General features: G+C 39.8%; 1 protein-coding gene across 1 annotated transcript in view; it reads left to right on the top strand.

Annotated features, from left to right (window-relative positions):
* Window positions 1-22,164, top strand: part of PAXBP1 (PAX3 and PAX7 binding protein 1) — a 39,501-nt gene that overhangs the window by 8,706 nt on the left and 8,631 nt on the right. Inside the window, exons 5-15 of the mRNA XM_042458382.1 lie at window positions 1,492-1,712; window positions 3,583-3,772; window positions 10,819-10,942; window positions 12,542-12,641; window positions 13,560-13,675; window positions 17,025-17,224; window positions 18,138-18,282; window positions 18,408-18,529; window positions 19,191-19,267; window positions 19,481-19,547; window positions 20,281-20,427. Of these exons, the coding sequence (XP_042314316.1) occupies window positions 1,492-1,712; window positions 3,583-3,772; window positions 10,819-10,942; window positions 12,542-12,641; window positions 13,560-13,675; window positions 17,025-17,224; window positions 18,138-18,282; window positions 18,408-18,529; window positions 19,191-19,267; window positions 19,481-19,547; window positions 20,281-20,427 (1,509 nt within the window). The remainder of the gene's footprint in view (window positions 1-1,491; window positions 1,713-3,582; window positions 3,773-10,818; window positions 10,943-12,541; window positions 12,642-13,559; window positions 13,676-17,024; window positions 17,225-18,137; window positions 18,283-18,407; window positions 18,530-19,190; window positions 19,268-19,480; window positions 19,548-20,280; window positions 20,428-22,164) is intronic.

Below are 22,164 nucleotides of genomic sequence, written 5' to 3'. Positions count from 1 at the left end.
CATAACGTCGGCGCGCCGCGTGTCTGAGTTAGGGGCGCTGTCTGTTAGAAAGGAACTGTGCATTTTTAGACCTGATTCAGTCATACTACGGCCAGACCCGACTTTCATTCCCAAGGTGAACTTGGTCTTCCACTCATCACAAGACATCATTCTTCCCTCCTTTTGCCCTCGACCGTCTGAAGAATTAGAAAAGATTTGGCACACCCTGGATGTGCGTAGGGCAATCAAAATCTACCTAAAAAGGACTGCGAGTTTTAGAAAGTCAGAAACACTATTCGTCTCTTTCCATCCAAGGTCCCAGGGTAAAAAGGTGTCGCTATCGACTCTGTCAAGGTGGATCAGGGAGTGCATCAGTGCCTGCTACAAAGCCCTAGATCTGGTGCCGCCACAGGGCATCACTGCCCACTCCACCAGAAGCGCGGCCACATCTGCTGCGTTAACTACAAATGCCCCCCTGGCCGAGATCTGTAGAGCGGCCACGTGGAAGACCCCTTCCACATTCATAAGACACTACAAGCTTGACCTTTTCCAGTCAGCCGAAGCAGCCTTTGGCCGCAGGGTGCTCCAACAGATCGTCCCTGATTTGTCCGCGGGATAAGCAGGCCCTCCCTGATTGGAGTTGGCTTTTGTAAATCCCAATATCAAGGAGGCTCGGCTCCTTCTCTGCTGGGAAATGGAACGTGGGTTCTTACCTGATTACGTCCCTTTCCAGCAGAGAAGGTCCGAGCATCCTTTCCCACCCTTGCTCTGCTGATGTTCGTGGACAATATCATCGGGCCTTCATTTTTGTCTCAGTTTAGAGGTTCAAGTTTGGGATCGTGATAAGCTATGAGGTTCCTATTTGACTGTTCTTCCCTACCGTGTTGGTCATTGACTGGGGATGCAAGGGGTCACTCCGCCCATAGAGGCGGGGGGCGGCTCCTGGCCTTTGTTTTTTATCTCCCTGCCTACCAGGTGCCAAAGAGGCGGAGTTACCCAATATCAAGGATGCTCGGACCTTCTCTGCTGGAAAGGGACGTAATCAAGTAAGAACCCACGTTCCATTCTGTAGACTGCCTTAGTACAAATCTTCATATTATATAGTTCCTGGCATTTGACGTGAGCAAAATGTCTTGAAGTGTTCTGCTCATTCTGAAATAGAGGCTCTCCATCATCCACCAAATGTCAGAGTACCTCTTCAGTATGATCTGAAGGAACACCAGAATATAAAGCCGCTTTAGTAAACCTACTTGTTGATCAGGGATGTACATGTAGCTAATACATCAGATTCTCTAAGTAAATCTTAGTTTGATGATGTACTTTGCTGAAGTTTTTTTGTGAAGTGATGGTAACTTTTGTGGTCCCTTTTTTATTGATATATACTCAAGTGCACAGGAAATGTGATTTCAGGGATAATTTCTCAAAACAGAACCCGCTTTGTGGCCTGTTACCTTGATTTGTAATCTTTGCATGATCTCAGTTTTGTCATTATTACATATATTTTTCCCTTAGGTTCAAGCAAGTCAGCCGGCAGAAGTGAACAACTTGTACTACCAGAATATTTACCAGACGATGCCTTATGGTTCGTCTTATGGCATTCCCTATACATACGCTGCTTATGGATCATCAGAAACAAAGTCTCAAAAAACAGATAACACAATACCTTTCAAAACTCCCAGTAATGAGATGACTCCTGTTACTATTGATTTGGTAAAGAAACAGCTTAAAGACAGGTAGGGCAGAACAACTTCTTTAAATATAAGACCTGTCCTCTAGGTTTCTATCTGGGGGGGCAAATGCAGAATTGCATCAACGGAAGCCCACAGACTGTATCCTCATTATAAAAAGGAAGAAAACAAAAACTGTTCAAAACGCTGCTTGGATTACTTCTCTGGAAGTGAAGATTGGTGCATCTTCTGGACTCAGAAAACTAATATTGTAGCTGAGGAATTGAAAGGACAGTAATATTTAGTTTACCATGTATCTAAATGAGAAGTATAAGTCAATCTTTTCTGAATAGGTAAACGTTTTAGACATGAGACTTAAAATATGTTTTGAAAAGTCTTAAATACTATACTTTATTTATTGGAAATCCAGAGTGTTACCTAAGCTCTTGTACCTGTTTCATAATATAAGCAAATATATTAATTATGTGAAAGGCAGATTACTGAAAAAGCATACTTATATCTAAGATTAACTGTGTAAGTACTCATAACATTGAGCACCAAAGAATTGATATGTACCTCCCTAATTTCTGTTGAGACCCACAAGTGCTCTTGTAGGCGTGACACAGAAGAAGCCATAGCTCAGTGGCAGAACACCTCTTTTGCATGCAGAACGTTCCAGGTTCAGTCTCGGTCATCTCCAGGTAGGGCCTGGAAAAAACCTACTTAAAACCCTGGAGAGGTGCTGCCAGTCGTTGTCAACAGTTTTGAAATAGATGAGGCAATGTTCTGACTTGATACAAGACAGTTTCTTTTCTTTCTATTTCCCCATGTTCCCTCTGCAGTGCTAAACTGGTACCCCTGTAGGTAAGATAATGCAATGCGAAAGAACTCTGTGAAAAACAGTTCATTGATTTCTGTACTATCTTTTCACCATTTGTTGTATAGAGTTCCCTGATAGTTCAGGAATTAGTAAAACACAGAAGAGACAGCACTTCTGTGGTGGAGTGAATGTGTGCATGCTTCCTTGTACCATACACTAGAGGAGGATGAATGAAAGCAGCAGTATCACTGTGGAAGGTGTTTTGGAGATAAAGATGTCTTGGTTCATGGGCTGTCTTCTGCTTGTGAGAAAAACACAAAAACTTTGTGTGTCGGGGAGGATTGGAGAACCACAAATTCAGAGGTTTCGATAGCCACTATTTGATATAAGACAACAATGGTTCTTCCTACTAAATCAAATAGTACTAGAGTAGATCCACTGAAGTTAGTTACTGGGCAGGACTAACCACTACAGTATCCATCGATTTAGGCCACAGTAAATACAACTTTAAAACAATTTTAAGAAACTTAGGTCCAAAACAGACAGCCCTGAAGGGGTGACTTGACCCACCTCTTTGATCACCAGATCTGGGCTGCAGCAACCACATGCTGCAGTCCTGATCTGGCTTTTTGCTGGCCCAAAAAGAAGTGGCAGAAAGCCGTTCCTTTTTGAGCCAGCAAAAAATGGCTTTTCCACCATCATGGCTTTGCTATATAAATGCAGGGCTGCAAAGCTGCCTGCCATGTGAACAGGTGGGCAGTTTTACGGCAGCTTCCTGCCAGCATGCATTGTCTAAACGACATGCCCCCCAAGCTGCCAGGAAGGTGTCACAAAGGTACTGCCTGTTTCGCCCCTTAGGCTGATCACTTAGTTACTGTATAGTATAAGCTTTTGTAGACTAAAAGTCTTACACTGTGATAAATTGATTAGTCTTTTAAGATGTTAGAAGCCTCAGTCTGTGTTCCAGAAAAAATGACATGGCTACGCCTCCAAAAACAGCTTTAAAATGTTAGTGTTATATCTTGCACTTTGTTCTCTCTAAGAAAACTAAATGCTACTATACTGTATATTATAATAGGCTTTTGGATGTAAATGTTTGTGTCCATTGACCTTTAGGTTGGACTCGATGAAAGAACTTCACAAAGCAAATCAACAGCTGCATGAGAAGCATCTGCAAAGCCGTGAAGAGTCTACCAAGACAATTGAAAGATTGGAAGGGTCTTCTGGGGATGTTGGTGAACGGTATAAATTTCTGCAAGAAATGCGAGGGTATGTCCAAGACTTGCTTGAGTGTTTCAGTGAAAAGGTAAGAATGCAAAATATATTCATCTTTTTCAGTAACGGTTTAGTCTGTGTTCAAACATGATCTCTTGTACATGTCAGTGAAACAACTCCACACATGTTTGAAGGCTTGGCTTTAAATGTGTTGAAAGCAATGTAAGTGGCTGTTGGAGTTCAAACAACAGACGTTTAAGTGTCTATACCAGCTTTCTAATTTTTAAGTAGATTGCTGTCCTAAGAAATCTCTGTGGCTCCTACTCAAATTCTGTTTGGAATTTTTTTAATTAAAAAAAAAATGTCCAGGAACACAAGTGTACTTATAAATTAACAGCACTAGTTCCTTTGTATCTCGAATAGATAAAATGAAAGCATTTAAATACCCTGTTCTGCAGTGTCATACTGAGATCCCAGGTGGTTTTCACAGGAGGATTATAGATGGTGAAAACTGCCAGAATTTGACATGTGCTATTTAGCTGTTTAACTACTTTAGTTGGGTAGCTAAAGTAGCATCTCTTGGCCTGACCACCACCAAAATTACTTTAGCAGACATCAACTGCATGGAGAGATGTGTGTCTGTTCTGCTGGTAATAGAGGAGCAAGTGGATGTTTCGCTGTGACAAGGAAGTGCAACAGGTATCCTGCTTCTGATGGTTGTAACTTCACTGACTAGTAGAATGGTAGTGAAAATGGCATCCACCCATGCTCCAGTCACCAGCAGAAACAATCCCCTTCTCTCTATGTGGCTGATGCTGAGTAGGTCAGGGGAGCAGTTAATATTATGCTAGTAGTGCCATGATTATGACTATGTAGGGATTATGAATACAATTTCTAGATGCTGTTTGTTAAGAAAGGTTGGTTTTGACTACACCACTACACAACATTTCCAGAAGCCTGATTTTAGGTCATCTTGTATGAATCTATATTCTTTACTTGACTTTGCTAGTGTTGAAGAATATAATCAAGAAATGTCCAAAGACTTCATTAGCAAATTAAAGTTACAGCCCCATACAGTTAATCTGCAAAAGCTCGATCAATTAAAATGTCTCAGTAAATATGTTTGCACTTGAAATACAAGCTATTTTAATTGTTTAGATAAAACCTTTTAAAACTGATATGAATTTAAATCAGAATTCTTAACCTTTCTGTGCTGAAAATGTAATCTTGGTTATTTTAGATTGTAAGCTACCTGAGCAGGCACTGGCTCTCTTGTGCTCCATATAATATATAATGATAGCACAGTAGGAGGCAGTATGACATAGTGATTTTGATGTTGGACTGTGATTCTGAAGGGCAGCGTTCAATTCCCAGCTTGACTATGAAACCCATTTGGTGACCTTGGTGAAGTTACATTCTCACAGCCTCAAAGGAAGGCAATGGCAAACCGTCTCTGAACAAATCTTGTCAAGAAAACCCCATCAAAGGGTTGCTTTTAAGTTGCCATAAGTCAGAAATGACTTGAAGGGACATGAAGGGACATAACAACAGCTATAACAACTTAATATAAATAAAGTAAGAATATTTCAAATTGTAATAATCTCTGGTGCATTGAGATTTGAAGTAATAGAACCTGGAGGAGGGGCACCAGAAGGAAATCCAGGCTTAGAAAACCCTGGGTTAGATCCAGATTAATTCTCCATTCACAAAAGTAGGCAAGGCTTCTTACTAGAGGAATGGGATAGTGGCAGTTTTCTAGCATTCCTTCTTTCCAATGGCAGAGGTAGGAATCGTGATACTCCAGATGTTGTTCTTCAACTCCCAGCATTCATCATCCTGGATAGTGCTGGCTAGAACTGCTGGGAGTTGCAGTCAAACAACTGGAAAACTGCATGATTCACATCCCAGTCCTGTGGCCCTCCATGCTGTTCTAAAGAGACCCCAACCCTCCCGGAACACAATGAGAAATTGCAGTGTTGGCTGAAGGGGAAAAAGAAATGAGAGAGACCTTCTCTCTCATTATCTCTTTCTTCCAAGCCAGAGGAACTAAGGGAGAGGGAGTGTGTACACACAGGAAAGAGCTCCCTGGTTAGATAATGAGTCAGAGTTTGTTTGCTTCAAGTCATAGTGGTGCTATTTGTATATGTTTGCCATAAAGAACAGGCATATAGTTATTAGACAGTGGTTAGGTATCTTGAATACCTTTGAAATACTTTTATTGGAAGAAGTTTAAGTAATGCACTCAATAATCAAGTGTTTAGTCGAGATCATTGTATCCAGTAGTGATTTCTGCTGTTTGCAGAAATCAGATTTCATATCCAGTACTGTGTTTCTGCTTGTGCAAATGATTTGCACTTTCAGAACTCACCAAGAAGTCATTAAATTGAGTATTGGTTCTATTAGTTGTTCCAGTAGTGCTTATGTGGTTGCTAGCAGAACATGCAGCTGCTGGAGGAACATCATCATCTCTTTTACTATTTTTGTTAGATTTGATATAACACTATTATTACATTATTATTTGTATTTTCATTTCCCACTCCAGAAACACATAAAATAATTGTTGTCTCAATTTGCAACCTCACAAATTAAAATTTACTTTCTTTTGTGAAATGAAGCTAAATACCCTAAAGGCATTAGATCCTATGTGATTTGGGAAACTAAGCAGGGTCAGCCCTGGCTAGTACTTGAATGAAAGATTGCCAATGAATACCAGGTGCTGTAGGCTAAATTTAGAGGAAGAGACTGGGAAAACTACGCTGAGTATTCCTTGCCTAAGGAACCCCTATTAAATTCATGAGGTTGCCATTAGTTAATGAGTGACTTGAAGGAATGTGTGCGCACACCTGTACACACTGCAATTTGGCTACTGTGAATTTTTTTAAAAAAAAAATAAGATTTGATTTTTTTTTGTTTTCTACCAATTATTTTACTATTTCTAGACCAACATGTACGCATAATAAACAGACATAAAAACAGGTTAAGATACATAAGGAAAAGGAAAGAAGTTAAAGGCCAAATAATACTATCAGATGAAGTAAAATTTTTGGAGGGCGTTGTCTAATGGGAAAGAAATAATATATTAAAAATGTCAAGTCTTGTAGTTTGGATCTAGAACTGTAGTTGTATAAGTGGAAGTCAGTTCTGCTCATGCTCAGGACAGTGATCTCTGGTTTCACATGGCTTCACCTTCCTATTTCAGCTTTCTGTGTAACATGCATTACTATAACAGTTTTGCTCCCCATCCGAAACTTAGAAGTTCATTTTGAGAAGTAAGTGGATAATATTCAAGTGTAGACATAACAGTAAGAATAAACAACTTAAACTAATCCTAAATCTGCTCATTTGAGTAAAGATGCATAGGGTTGTGTGCAAATGAAGTAAACTTTGATTTTTGCAGGGTTGCCTGGTTTTTCTTCTGTGCCAATCCAAATCTAGGTTTCTGTTTGAAAAATGGCTTAAAAGATTGGTCTGTAAGATTATGGCTTTGAAATAACTTTTCTGCTCTAACTAAAACAAATTTTTTCCAACAAGAGAGTGCAGATGAAATAAAACATCAATAACCTGGTTTTGGTGGAAATCAAGATGAAGGCACCAGAGTTGACAGTGGAACAACAAAGTGCCTTCTCTGTCTCTTTGAAAACTGATTTCTTTTGTATAGCTTCAGAAATGCATTCTAACTGCTGCGAAAATCACCCTGTTCTCCTTCCATCGGCACTGTTACATTTTATGAATTGTGAGGAACAGGTGGGGCAGAGTTTGAATAACTTTGTTATTCTTATTGCTTATTTTGTGTAGGCTGCTCATACTTGGTAAGCAGCAGCAGAGTATACAATTCTGCCCCTTGCCTTCTTTGGCTGTGTCCTCTAACATTTGTTGTTGTTTTTCTTTGCCTCCTGGGTTGGCAAAATTAGAATTGCATACCTGACAAAAGAAAAATTCTTACAGTACTTAGATTTGGATTTTTGGAAAAGATTCTTTAATATTGAGGCAGTAAGCATGATATTTGAGGAAGGTTGAAATGTGCCCATGTGGTCATACTTTTACCTATTCAGTAGCCTGATATACTGTAGCTGGTTATACTCCAGTTGCTGGTGGCAAAATCTACCAGAGCAGCATTTCTTACAGGCAATACAAAACTGGTGCTGCACACTCATGCCTGTGATTATTTTTGGACTTTTTGTTAATGCTAGTACCCTACCTTTATCTTTCTGTCTGTTAAACAGTTTCTTCAAATTACAGTTGGCCTTCAACCTTCTCCTGGATTGGGGTACAGGATCCCATGCCAGTCTCCAAGCCTTCTCCCCTCCATCTCCTAAGACAGCAGCACTGCTGCACAAATCTCCTTTAGTGTTACCCTACTTCTCTCAAGGAGAAGGAAGAGAAAGATGACTATACTAAAGGAGATTCTTGCAGCAGCTGCAGCAGGACTGGGCTGGTAGCAGTGACAGTGGCTCATCCTCTTTGCCTTCCTTCTCTCTGTCTTTTTTCTAACCTCCAGCCCATGGTATGTGCAGTCTGCAAGTGAGACAGCTTCTGTCCAGTGCTTGCTTGCCTACTTCCTTGCCAATCTGCTTAATCTCCCTCTTGCTGGCTGACTCGCTCTTTTTGCCTTGTTCAGCCTGAACACTGTTCTGACAGCCACTCCTTCCATTGCCAGTTGCTGGGCGCTGCCACCTCTGCCCTCTCATGCCCCCAACAACAATGTTAAACCAAGGCCAGCTAGAGTGAGAGGGGCAGGGTGGAAAGACACAGCATTCACAGATGTAGCACCAACAAGCAACCCTTTGCATCCTTCCTTGCTTCCTTCCCAAACACACACACAACAATGTTAAGCCAAGACCAGCTAGAGTGAGAGGGGCAGAAATTTTGGCAGTAGTGTTGTCATTCCAGGAGTGGCGGGGCAGGTTATTGGAGACCAAAGGCAGAGGCTTATTCAAACTTGTGAGTAAACAGATCCATAGATGTAAACCTGGGAAAGTTGAGGGCCGACTGTATGTTCAGTTATTGGTTCACAATGATAATTTTTAAAAATTGCCCTTTAGATAACATTTTCCTTAATAAAAATCCTGAAAAAAAGAAAGTAACGGTATATGTCCACACAGTGTAAAGCTGCTTTTATTACATTAATCTGAGATAGAAATTTGCTGTATGCAAATTCATGGTACTAGTTTCTCTTGAAATGTTTTGTCTTTTCTACCTCAGTTTGAAGGAAACAATTCTGGCTTTTGTGTGTGAAATCATTAGGAAGTCCCTGCGAGAATATAGAACAATATTTATAGTTAATGTACCAATTAATATTGAAGTTAAGATACATTCTGAATTACTAGGCTGGGACTGGAATTGGAAAATGAACTGGGCAGCAGTCCAGAACTGGGCTGCAGCAATTTTAAGTTCAGTTGGATAGTGAGTTCTTAAATAAGTAACTTGTTGTATCATAGCAAACCAAGAAAGTTTGACTGTGTAATATTCAGATGGTAGAGTATCTGATTACTTGAAATAGATTCCAAATTTTCTAGAATGGATTCTGAATCAGGACTGTGTCATCAGAATTCATACAAAAGATTTTGTTAATCTTTACAACAGCATTGTAGATTTTATGCAAAGTATATGACCTATTCTAAATTTGGCTGCAGTCATACATTGGTCCCTCCACATTCTCTGGGGTCAGGGGTGCAGGACCCCCCCTGATAGTGGGAAACTGCAAATAAAAAACCTACTGTTTTTCTAATCTGAGAGAACACCTTTCTAGGAATCTCTAGGTCCGCCAGTGCAACTTCTAGCAGACGGCCATAGAGCCATGCTTAAGACCTAGAGATTGCTAGAGAGAACATAGTAATGAAATCCATGAATCATCAAAGCAGCAAATATGGAGAGCCAACTGTATTTGCTTCTAAATAAGTGTCATCAAAACAAATAGTTTTCAAATAAATGTTTTCAAAAGAAAGGTATTCCAGCTGTAGTCACCTCAGCATTGGTCTTGATGAACAGAATGTGCTCTTGATCATAGAGCCCATTCAAATCAGTGAGACTTGCATCAAAACAGACATATGTAAAGTTGCACAATAAGAAAGTAAAACAAATCAAAACCCAACTCTGAGGTTATCCAAGTGATTGGTAGTTTGTTTTGTTTTATTAAAGTAATTTTATGACAACTGTGGCTGTTGGTTTATTGTATCCAGTTAATTTCAGTGTTTATTTCAGTGATCGTGGATTGGTAATCATAATTTAGTTTTCTATGGGAAGCCAAGGGCAAACTCCCTCTGAACAAATTTCTGCCAAGAAAAACGCATGATAGGCTTGCCTTAGGGTCACCATAAGTCAATAATTACTTGAAGGCACATAACAACAACAAATGGGTAGTGGGTAAGCTTACACAACAAACCTTTCCTTTTTCCCTGATTCTTCCTACATCTTCTGGAAAGCTACCACAACAGTTTGGGGAGAACTACAGAATACTGTGAAATTCATCTTTCTGGCTGCAGTGGGAGAAAGGAATTCTCTGAATCAAGAATTTGGTTGGGCAAATCTCTCCACCCTCTTTTAACTAATTCCACTGCAGCCTGGTAAGACATATTTCAGTATGTTCTGTATGCAAGTGTTCCCAGCACTCTGGACGGGCTTTTGGGAGAGATAGGTAATTTCAGGGAAGAGAAAGGATGTACATGAGTTACCTTCTGTTTGCATATAATTTTGATGTTATTCTAATTATAGTGATTGATATATTTTTAAATTCTCAGATTCCTTCCAAGGTGCTATATTCTTACTTGATGTTGGAGTAGGTGGAAAGCTTTAGGTAGAGTAAAAGAGTTGCTCCCCTCACCTTTTTTTTAGTCTAGTCCAAGTGAAACTATTTAAAATATGAACATATAATTGGGGGGGGGGGGGGGAGACGTATTGTTTGTGTAATCTACTTGCTTTTCTGGACTTCTTTACAGATCTATCCTTTTGCTTTCAGCCAAATAGCTTGACATGCTTTCCTGTGTAGTTTTCTTGAGTCACATAACAATGTATTGTTTAAAAATAACAGTTAAAAAAAGTGTTGCAGCTAAAATTCAGCAGTACACTTTGAATAGTGTGGCATCCCAGCCAATTAAATACATGAAGATTTTTTTATTACGGAGTATTGTATTTTTACAGGTGCTCCTGATAAATGAACTCGAGTCAGCAATCCATCAGCTGTACAAACAGCGAGCCTCCCGCCTTGTCCAAAGACGACAAGATGATATTAAAGATGAATCTTCGGAGTTTTCAAGCCATTCAAGTCAGTCCATCTTGAAGGTTTTTATTATTCATTAAACAACCTTGTTTACTTACTGCAGTTTTAAATTAAAAGGCTACAAAGTGTGCCTGGTTTAAATGTGGTAGGAAAAAAGATTAAAGAATCCTAGTTCAAACTACAACTGTCCCTTCTTTTCTGTGGGGGAGCCACTTTGCACCTGCCTGTGGATAACAAAAAATGTGGGACCTCAAGTCTCGTTCTTTTCTATGCCTGTGCAATGTGCATTTGGCTGCTAGCACAGCCATGTGCACATACACCCATTTAAAATCATCAGGCTTGCCATTCGCGGAAGCTTCAAATCCACTGATGGCAAGCCCGCAGATAAGAGCCCACTGAATAAGGTACCTTTCCTATTTTCTGTTTCATGGTAATGGGAAGCAGTGTCATCTTGGTTTAATCACTTTTTACAAGGTGTTTTTTAAAATGATTATATATTATCCTGACTTAATCCCCTAAACGTGTTTTACAGAACGTTTTGTAAACCTGAAATGCATGTAGGCTGTTCTGCTAGTATTCCCCCTTAATAATACTGATTTCTGTTTTTTAAACAGCAAATATTTCAGTTATTGTTTACCAAATTTCCTTATTTTAAGTATTAGACCTGAAGAATACAAATGATTCTTGTCTAAGAAAAAAAATGTAGAATAAAGTGCATAAAAGATACATTGAAAGTAGGTATAACATTTCCTATGAAATATGTGTAGTAGCATAGGAAGCTGCCTTATACTGAGTCAGATCATTGGTCCATATAGCCCAGTATTGTCAACAATGACTGCAGTGATTCTTCAGGATTTTAGGCTGAATTCTTTTCTGGACATACCTGGGGAACTCTTAAGTAGTCTCTGTGGTTCTCCATTCAGGCTTCAGGTATTAACCAATCTTGCTTAGCTTCTAAAAGCAAACAAAATTTTGTGTGTTCAGGATAGTGTGTTAGTTGGCACTCTTGGGTACCAGGCTGGGAAATCATGGTCATCCAAAAGTCCTCTCCTCCTCCTCTTTGTCCCCAGCTTTAATTTTTTGTTGCTTTTAACTGTATATTATGTTGCAAACATTTGGTATCAAGTAGCCAATTTCAGTACTAATAGCCTAACATGAGCTGAAAATTTGTTAATCTGTTAATTGTTTGTCAGTATGATTCACCAGGAAGAGACATCTGGCCTGTTACAGATGTGCTGAAAGGCTATTTTTTCTCTCTCTTCTTATAAATGTTGAACACTAATGTTTTTTTCTAATACAATTTTTTAATGTTATAAATATATTTTAAGCATTTTCAGTTTATCGAAAAGTTTTGAGTGATTTATGATGGTGGGCTTGACTTTTTAAATTTACTTTCCGCATGGTAATGGCGACACTCCAGTTTTTCATCAGATTGGAAATCTTTACAGAAATAAATCAGGTGTCATCAGTTTTATCTGTGGGAGGGCAGATGAGGAGAACAGTCAGACTTGCTGAAGTACTACAGATCTACAATATTGAGATTTGCTTTAATACATGTACACACGTACTCATACATTCAGACTTATATTTATGCTTCCTTTAACCTGAGTTGAAATCCTAATTTCAGTGTTTGTATACTTATAGGTAAAGCATTGATGGCACCAAATCTTGATTCTTTTGGACGAGACAGAACACTGTACCAGGAACATGTAAAAAGACGGACTGCAGAAAGGGAAGCTAGAAGGTAAAACATCATTGAAGCTTCCTCTGTAAATGCAAGGACCAGCAGTATTGTGCTCCCCCCCCCCAGTATGCCAATGGCCTGTACCATTTTTGTGCCCTTTAGCTACTGCTTTTTTTTTCCTTCTGTGAAAGCCCACCAGGGATTAGAGGCCAGTGGCTTGCGGACCTACACTGGTTCATTGATCACCACTTTGAACAGCACTGCTCTTTGTTACAGATGACAAACCTGTAGCTTTCCAGTTGTTGTAAAATTTCAGTTCCAGATTATTGGTATTGCTAGATGGGATAATGGGAGTTGGAAATCCAACAACAATTGGAGGGCCAAAGGCATGTCACCCCAATTCTATATGCAAATGCTTAAGTATTTCATATGGTGACTTTCTGTAGAACTAGGTGGGAATTGTGTGGCCCTCCAGTTGTTGTTGAACTTAGATAACCCTAGGTGGCATAGCTAATGGTGGTGAATGCTGAGAGCTGCACTTCAGTGGCATCTGGAGGGCCATATAATTCTCACCTGCAGTTTAAAATATAATTTTTCCCTACATATTTACATCTTTGTATATAAACAAGACTTCTAAATAATGGTTCAACAGCCTTCTGGAATACAAGTTGGATCCTACACAGTGTAGCAGAATGAATCAGTTGTAGGTGCAGGCTGGCAACTGGGCATATATGATTTTCTCCAAACTAAAGAGAAATTGAAAATACAATAGAATGTTCAGGCAGTGGTAACAGACAGGTCAAATAGCATGTGATCTACAATATTATGTATGGCTTCAACTTAACTTTATATATCTGCTTGCAGTAGGAAAGGAAAACACCACCTTCTGTTACAGTATTGATATTCTTCACAGCTAGTGAACAGGCAAGGGTTTGGTACTGTAACACAACACTAACAGTATTATGTTTTTCTTAACAGAGCTCGTCGTAGACTTGCTAGAGAGCAATCTGGGAAGATGACTGATCATCTTGAAGGTCTTTCTAGTGATGATGAAGAAACCTCAACAGATACTACAAACTTTAATATGGAACGAGGTTAGATGATTCACCTTAATGTTAAAAGTCAGTTATGCCCAGTACAGATGGGCCAGATGAAGCAGCTTGCTATGTTGGTGCCTCCAGAGGGAGTGCATTCCATAAACTTAGTGCCACAGCAGAGAAGGCCCTCTTTCATGCCCCTGTGTACTGTATCATTTCCTTTAGTAGAACATAGAGGAGGGCCCAGCCAACAAAACTCAGTTCACAGAAAAGGTGCTCCTTTGAAATTATGCTATAAAGAAAATCTTTAATAAAATATAGCAATAAATAAAACTTTTATTTTTATCCCGCTTCTTTTTACAAGCAATCAGAGCGGCTTACATAAAATTCTAACAATACTTTGTATATAACCCACATTTCCCCCCTCCTTAAAATAACAATTAAACAAGTAATAGTTAAAATAATCTGCAAACAGTTCATTTAAAATTGCTGATTATTATCTCATCCTATGCAAGTGTAGCAGCCAGCTCTAAACTGAGTACTATACCAACACAGAGTAATGTAGGACATAATCAGTGCTGCCCTGGTGGTGCAGTGGTTGAATGCCTGTACTGCAGCCACTCACAAACCATAAGGTTGAAAATTCAATACCAGCCAAAGGCTCAAGCTTGACTCAGGCTTGCATCCTTCCGAGGTCGCTAAAATGAGTACCCTAATTGTTGGGGGCAGTTAGCTTACACTTTGTGAATCACTTAGAGAGTGCTTGAGTGCACTGATAAGCAGTACAGAAATGTACTTGCTATTGCTATTGCTCTGTTATATAAGTAGCAGTTGCACACAGCCAGAAGTACTGCTTCCAGCCCATAGCTCTGTCCTTGTTACCATTAAGGAGACAATTCTCATTGTCATACTTCTTTGGCAGCAGTGCAAGTCACTAGTATTTCTTAATTATATTATTTATATCTTGTCTTTTCTATCGTGTCTAAGGTGGGGTGCAATAAAATTACTTTCACATAATTAGATCAATTTAACACAGTAAAAATAATTCAAACTACGGGCTTGTTCCCACCAGGGTTTAAAGCGAATTGCTGATCAGGTTATATTCCCACTTGAAACTGGTTCCAATTCCTCTGTGCTCGGTTTCGGCTTCGCATTGCAGGGCTGCACTGGCTCTTGCCAGCTCTTCTCAGCCAGCCCTGATGCTCTGGTGTCATTCTTGGGGGGCAGCCACGGGACACCATCTTGGGCAGCTTCTCTTCTGCGGTGTTCCCTTTTGGCTCAGCCAAGGCTGGCACGCAGGGCAGTCCATCTTCCCTTCCTCCCCCCTGTAAGAAGGGAGTTGAGAGGCTTTCCTCCTTGGAGAGAGAACCAAGGCAAGCCGGGAGCTTAACCAGAGTCCTTGGAGCGCGGTTTCGCTTTCTCTTCCTTCCTCTGCCTTTCCCAGCTCAGTCATGGAAACCTACTGGGTGCCCCTGACACTCTCTCACACTCTCTTAGCCAGAGGGGAAGAGAACGTGGAGGAGGGCCGAGGAGTGCTCTTGCCTTCAGGGAGCGCTCTAGCCAGGCTTCCCGGTTGAGGCAGCCAAGGGTAGATCAGGGCAAGGAGTAGGAGAGGGTGATGGAGTGTTGTCGCCGCTGCCATGGACAGCGAGATGAGGGGCACACTGGAGGGAAACCCATCTGGAGGTGGAGGAGGAGCCACTGGGGCCCAAGCCTTCCTGCCACCCCTCTATTGTTGTTGTTGGGCGCCTTCAAGTCTATTGTGGGGTTTTCTTGGCAAGGTTTGTTCAGAAGGCGTTTGCCTTTTCTTTCTTCCTTCTCCTCTTTCTCTCTCCATGAAAGCTGTTCTTCCTCTCCCTGCTTTAAGTGTGAATGACAAAGGGGAGTAAATGGCCCCAGAGAGATCCAGTCACAAAATAACCCGGTTTCCACACTGGGTTATTTTCCTAATGGCAATGAGCCCTACAAGTGTATTTCAGTATTAAAAGCAAGACTGTTTAAAACCATAGTTCAAAATAATTTAAAGCCATGCACATTTGAAATTTTGGATGGAACCAGTTAAGCTGCAAAGGCTTTAATAAAAATATATACTCTTCTTAATACCAGAATAACATCAGCATTTCTACCAATTGAGTTTGTGAGGGGAGGGTACCTGGGGTACTCTTAACTGGGGTACCACAGCATCTAGAGCCTTCATTAGTGGCTGCTGCTTGAGTAGTAAGGAGATGAAAAGGATCTTTAAGCCATCTTGGGGAAGGGGCAAACATATCAATAACCAGGGTATTAATGCTTTGAAAAGCTACTTCAATAAATATGTCTGTATGAAATCATTTCTGTGCGGTTGTGTTTTTGTGGTCACCTCACTGCATATATACATTCAGAAATAGAGTGAAAACGCTGTACACCAAACATATGTAAGAAAAATAAAAAATGCAAGTTCTTTTAGAACAAAAAATTAGAACAGTTACCCTTCTGGAAACAAAAAGCTCTTCTTCGTGGTCACTGTGCCTCAGACAGTGGAGTTTGCATCTGCTCAGAGAATCCATTCCAAAAGTTCCATAGCTGAATAACCTTGAAAGGAAATCGTACCGTTTCCCCAAACCATGCATGCTCCAGCCTGCCACACTATTCTCGTCTCAGTTTCTCTTCATTTGCCTTAAGAGCACATTGTTTGGAAATACAACTTGTTTGTGAAGTCGGCTTTCATGGCCGGCATCCATAGTTTTTTTGTGGGTTTTTCGGGCTATGTGGCCATGTTCTAGAAGATTTTCTTCCTGACTTTTTGCCAGCATCTGTGGCTGGCATCTTCAGAGAATGCTTGCCTGGAAAAAAGTGGAGATACACGCACACGCACACACACACACACACACACACACACAGTGTGAGCCTGGGAATGCAGGAGTGAATTGCATGTGTATTGTTCTGTGCTGATGGCAGACCTCAGGCTAATGCAAAAAAGGATTAGTGTCATTAATGTCTGCTCATTGGTGATCACAGCAGATAATGATCACCAACGAGCAGACACTAATCCTCTTTTACATTAGCCTCCCAGCCTGAGGCCTGCCATCAGCACAGAACCATACACATGCAATTCACTCCTGCATTCCCAGGCTCACACAGTGTATATATATCCACTTTTTTCCAGGCAAGCATTCTCTGAACATGCCAGCTACAGATGCTGGCAAAACGTCAGGAAGAAAATCTTCTAGAACATGGCCACATAGCCTGAGAAACCCACTAAAAACAACTTGTTTGGATGTTAATATTTTCTTTATAGTTTACTTGCTTGAGAATTTGGTTATTAAACAACATTGTACAGTTAAACCCTATACAAAGAAGGAAAGAAAGCCCTGGCAAACAGAGATGAGTTTAGGCTGGTTTTGATTATGAAATATTTCTTTTCTAGATCGTATTTTGAAGGAGTCCAGCAAAGTTTTTGAGGACGTATTAGAAAACTTTTCTTCTATTGACTGCATTAAATCACAGTTTGAATCCTGGCGTTCTAAGTATTTGTCTTCTTACAAGGATGCTTACATAGGCCTTTGTTTACCCAAGCTCTTAAATCCTTTAATAAGACTTCAGCTACTTACTTGGAACCCTTTGGAGGTGAGCAAGTTTTTAGTATGATCAGTAAGTTCAGTTTACTTAATAAGACAAAATGATAAAAATAATTGTGTGATCCTACGAAATGACCCTGAATTAATTGATAGGTTACCTCATTTAGACACTCTGGCCCTACAGTGTAGTTTGCAACTTTAGCCCACCTAAGCGTCATTCTGTAAACTTAATTTATTAATGCCTGGGTGAGAAATGTCAAAGTAACATACCTGAACAAGCTGTTGGCTTAGTCTAGCTAGAGAAGGGGAAGAGATCATCAGCTCCTAAGCCATGTCTGATCTGCTGTGGGTCTAGCTGCGGTGAAATTTGTATGGCTATTCAGATGTTCGTCAGCTGCAACTCTAGCAACCCTTGCCAGTTTAGCCAGTGGTGAAGAAAGCTGAGTGCAATTCAGCAACATCTGAAGGACCACACAGTTCTCACTGGTGGTCTAGCTGAAGTTCATCCTTCAGCCACACAACCTGCTGTGGGGTTCAATGGAGAGGTGTTGCAGCCAATTCCTCCTATGCTTTGCAGAGGGGATATGGGAATAGACAAACTCATCTTTATTAATCTCTGGCAGCTCAATTCCAGCTCCCAAATGGTAGATGACACTGGAGGCATAGCCATGCCCCCCCCCCCATCTGGCTTGTAAAGGCTCAGTAGAGCCTTTAAACCCCAGCTTTCCCACCCCCATTTAGGCATAGTTTTCCCCTTCTGGCTTAGAAAGTAGATTGGTATTCTTCCAGTGAAGTGGTATTAACAAATAAGTAACAGAATAAAGGATTTTTATTTCCATGCATTCACAGTGGAGAATATAGCGTTAACTTTGCAAAGATATTCTGAAAGAGCACAAAGCATAAACATTTGAACTTGCAAGTATAGGACTAGTTCACTCATCATTTGTCCTTTGTTTTTATAGGACAAGTGCCAAGATTTTGAGAGTATGCTGTGGTTTGAATCCTTGCTATTTTATGGATGTGAAGAATATGATCAAGAGAAAGATGATGCTGATGTTTCATTATTGCCTACTATTGTGGAAAGAGTGCTATTACCTAAATTAACAGGTTTGTTTATAAATATGCAGTGTTAAAAATAAATGTTTGGGGGTTTTGTTGTTGTTGTTTATTTTGAACAGCAGTCACATTTTGGTATCAAGGTTTCAGAAACAGTAATTGTTCCTTTTTGTTAGTTCTTGCAGAAAATGTGTGGGACCCTTTCTCAACAACACAAACATCAAGGATGGTAGCAATTACCCAGAAACTAATTAATGGCTATCCTTCTGTGGTGCATGCAGAAAACAAAAACACACAGGTAATAATGTGTTTCAGTTTGTTCATAGGATTGTAATTTTTGGTTGTTACTTGCAATATTTATCTGTGTTCTTTGCACATACTTCCAAATTTGGTAAAGTACAAAAAAGCAGAACAGTAAAATGTGCTGGTAGATGAGCTACCTTTGCATTTCGAGGCTTAGTTTGGAGTGTTTTCTTACAAGTAGTTACATGCCATTTGATTGAGGAAAGACATTGTAACACTTGCTTAGTAGATGTAATTGGGGATAAATGCCCCCAGTATCAAATGAAACTGTGCCATCCACTCCCTACCACATATGGCTTGGATGTGGGAGAGGGCTTCATCAGGACACCTGTAGGTCAGGGGGTTTGGTTTCTGAAGAGGGAGGAAGTGAATGCCAAATAAATCAAAAATAAACTTGTACATGTGTATAGTTAATGTACATATGTGTTTGCCAGTCAATGGAGGAATAAGTCTTATCAAAGCTTGACCCCCCTCCCTCCCCAAAATGCATAAAAGCTTTGTTTAATTTAATGTATCTACATTTTTAAACTTGTGTAGTGGTTAAGAAAAGTCAGAGAACTGGAAAATAAAATGTTTTGTGGTAGCCCTGAATTGGTTAGAAAGTGAACTTTGAAAGCACTCTGACAAAATCTTCTGTTAAATTTGAACTCTTTCAGATGTTACTAAAAGCCCTTTTACTTAGAATGAGGAGAACACTAGATGATGATGTATTCATGCCACTTTATCCTAAAAGGTAAGCTTGTTTTTCATGTTTATAATTGTAAGCCGCTCTGAGAGCCTTTAGGGCTGAATGGCGGGGTATAAATACCGTAAATAAATAAAAATAATAAATGTTTCAATGTCATTGTTCATAGGTGTTAAAGATTTGCAGAACCTTTAATGATCTTGAATTATCTCAGTGCTTCACATCTTTGTACTACTGAAACTTGCATGTCTTCTTTTTCAGTGTATTAGAAAACAAGAATTCTGGACCTTATTTGTTTTTTCAGCGTCAGTTTTGGTCTTCAGTTAAGGTAAGTAAAGAGATTCATGTGTTATCACTGAAGCATTGTATTAATGATGGGCAACTGGGGGGGGGGAACCTGAGTGCAAATACAATGTCAAGTATTCAAAATGCAATGAAATTCTGATAGGCTGTTTTATGTTTGAGACTAAATTTACAACTATATGTGTGCAGTAACTTTATAGTTGATTTTTATAGTATTTTTCTGTGCTGGCAGGAGCACTTAATAGTTAATGTTTTGATTCCTATAAAAATACTTATTGCTGGGGGACAGAGGAAAATGAATGCATAACTTTAAAATTTAGAAATCAGTGGGACCTGCTTGTGCTTAATTTTTATACCACATGAATTGGATGTGCAAATGTAGCACTCTATATGTTGCTGAACTCCCATCAGTCATAGGTAGCATATAGATAGTTACTGGTAGTTGTCGTTTAGCAATATCTGGAGGGATATATTTGGATCTCCCTGACACATGTATTAGTTTTTTTGTAGAGTAAATAATCTCATAGGCTGAATTGTACTCCAACAGTTGGGCTGCAGATAACCTGCTGCCAGGTGGAGGAAGCAGGCAAGCCGGTCATACCCATTTTGGTTCGTTGGTTTCATGTAATATGAAGGAGATAAGTTAATGTTTATTTTGATTCATTTCAAATAGAAGTGTTCTCATTTGTATATTCCAGAGATGATGATTTGTAAATGTTGATGCAGTTCTCTCTCAACTTTATATTATGTGTATTTAGTTATTAGGAAACTTTCTTCAGTGGTATGGAATCCTTTCAAACAAAACCCTACAAGAGTTAGCAATAGATGGCTTGCTAAACAGATACATACTTATGGCTTTCCAGAATTCTGAGTGTGGTGACGACAGCATTAAGAAAGCTCAGAGTGTAAGTCAGCATTTCACTTCAATAATCTCGTTTCTACTTTTTAAAAATACTTTTTGAGTCTGTTACAGATGCATTGAGAGACAGTGTATTAGCCAAAGTCTCACTGCCTGGGATGTCAAAAATCCACATTCAAATACCAATTTGCCATCAAGTTCACTAAGTAAACACTAGACCAGCATCTTTCAGCCTAAAGTACCACACTGGACTAAAATGACAGAAACCATGTAAAGTGTCGTCTTTCTTTGGAATGGGAATGAATGAATTGAAAGGGTCGAAGTGTTTTTACAAAAACATAAAAGCTTATTGATAATACATTTCTAGTGCAGTAGTGCTGTTAAATAATGAAAAGATTTTATTAATATCTCACAGCAATATCTAGTTCTTCCTTTTTATACAAGATTGACTTAGTAGCTGTCCTTTTGATATGAAGGCAGATGAAAAAAATCTTGAAAGTTAAGTATTCATATTCAAGGATATAAGTCAGTGGTTTAAGATGAACTCTAGAAGTTGTTGACGTTTCAGGCATCATCTTAAAGAATATCCTACATCTGAAGATGATGATGTCTGTTGTTGATACAAAATACAATCAAGTATTTTGTACTTAAGTTCTTCCTTGTGATTTCTGTGACTTTCACAACTAGGTTATCCTGTCCCTGCAAAGTGCCTCTTTCATAGCATTCTGTAGTATTCTGAAGAGTTTTGGTGGTAGCCCCACCCATCTCTGCTAGCCCTATAGAAGGGGCTCCTGCCCAAACTTGCCAGTTTCTTTTCATCTGCTGCTGCAGCTGCCGCATCAGGAACAACATTTATGTTCTTGCATTGGAAGACATTTTCTGAGGATGAATTTGTCAGGGATTTGAAGGGTTAAAACACAGCACACAGGGAAATGCTTGATGTGTGTGTGTTTGGCCATGAGCATTCAGCAGAGTGGCAAGGTTGATCAGCACCAGTGTTGCCAACAAGCCTCGAAGATAATTCCCGAAAATGTTTGTCCAAAACCCGCTGAATCCCCCCAGATCACATGGAATATTCAGTCACAATTCCTGGAAAATTCCCATAATGTTAAAATGGCGGATGTTTTGCAAATAAACGTAAACACAATTGAATAAAAATAACTGTAACTTATTTCAACTCTCAAAACCACCATTGAACCAACCAAAGAATCTTTCAGTCCTTTTAAGATATTTATTTTGACATGAAGGGGGTTCAGGAAGCTTTGTGCCAAATAGAAATGTGTTCGGATGCAACCGCACTGCAGAAATAAATCCAGTTTGACACCCTTTTAATTGCCATGGCTCAGTGCTAGGGAATCCTGGGAATTCTAGTTTTCGGAGACATTTGACCTTCTCTCTCAGCAAACTCTGGTGTGACAACAAACTACAATTCCCAGGATTTCATAGCACTGGGCCATGGCAGTAAAAACGGTATGAAACTGGATTGTCTCTGTAGTGAAGATGCAGCCTGAGTTAGGTCCAAGACACACTGCAGAAGTAAACCAGTTCAAGACTACTTTAGGTGCCCTGGCTCAGTGCTATGGAATCCTGGGAATTGTCTCTGGAGTCTGGAGTGAAGATGCAGCCTGAGTTGGGTCCAAGACACACTGCAGAAATAATCCAGTTCAAGACCACTTTAGGTGCCCTGGCTCAGTGCTATGGAATCCTGGGAATTGTCTCTGGAGTCTGGAGTGAAGATGCAGCCTGAGTTGGGTCCAAGACACACTGCAGAAATAATCCAGTT

This window comes from Sceloporus undulatus, chromosome 3 (assembly GCF_019175285.1).
Source record: "Sceloporus undulatus isolate JIND9_A2432 ecotype Alabama chromosome 3, SceUnd_v1.1, whole genome shotgun sequence".
NCBI lineage: Eukaryota > Metazoa > Chordata > Lepidosauria > Squamata > Phrynosomatidae > Sceloporus > Sceloporus undulatus.
Note: the sequence above shows the minus strand (reverse complement) of the source record. Positions and strands in the feature narration are given on the sequence as shown.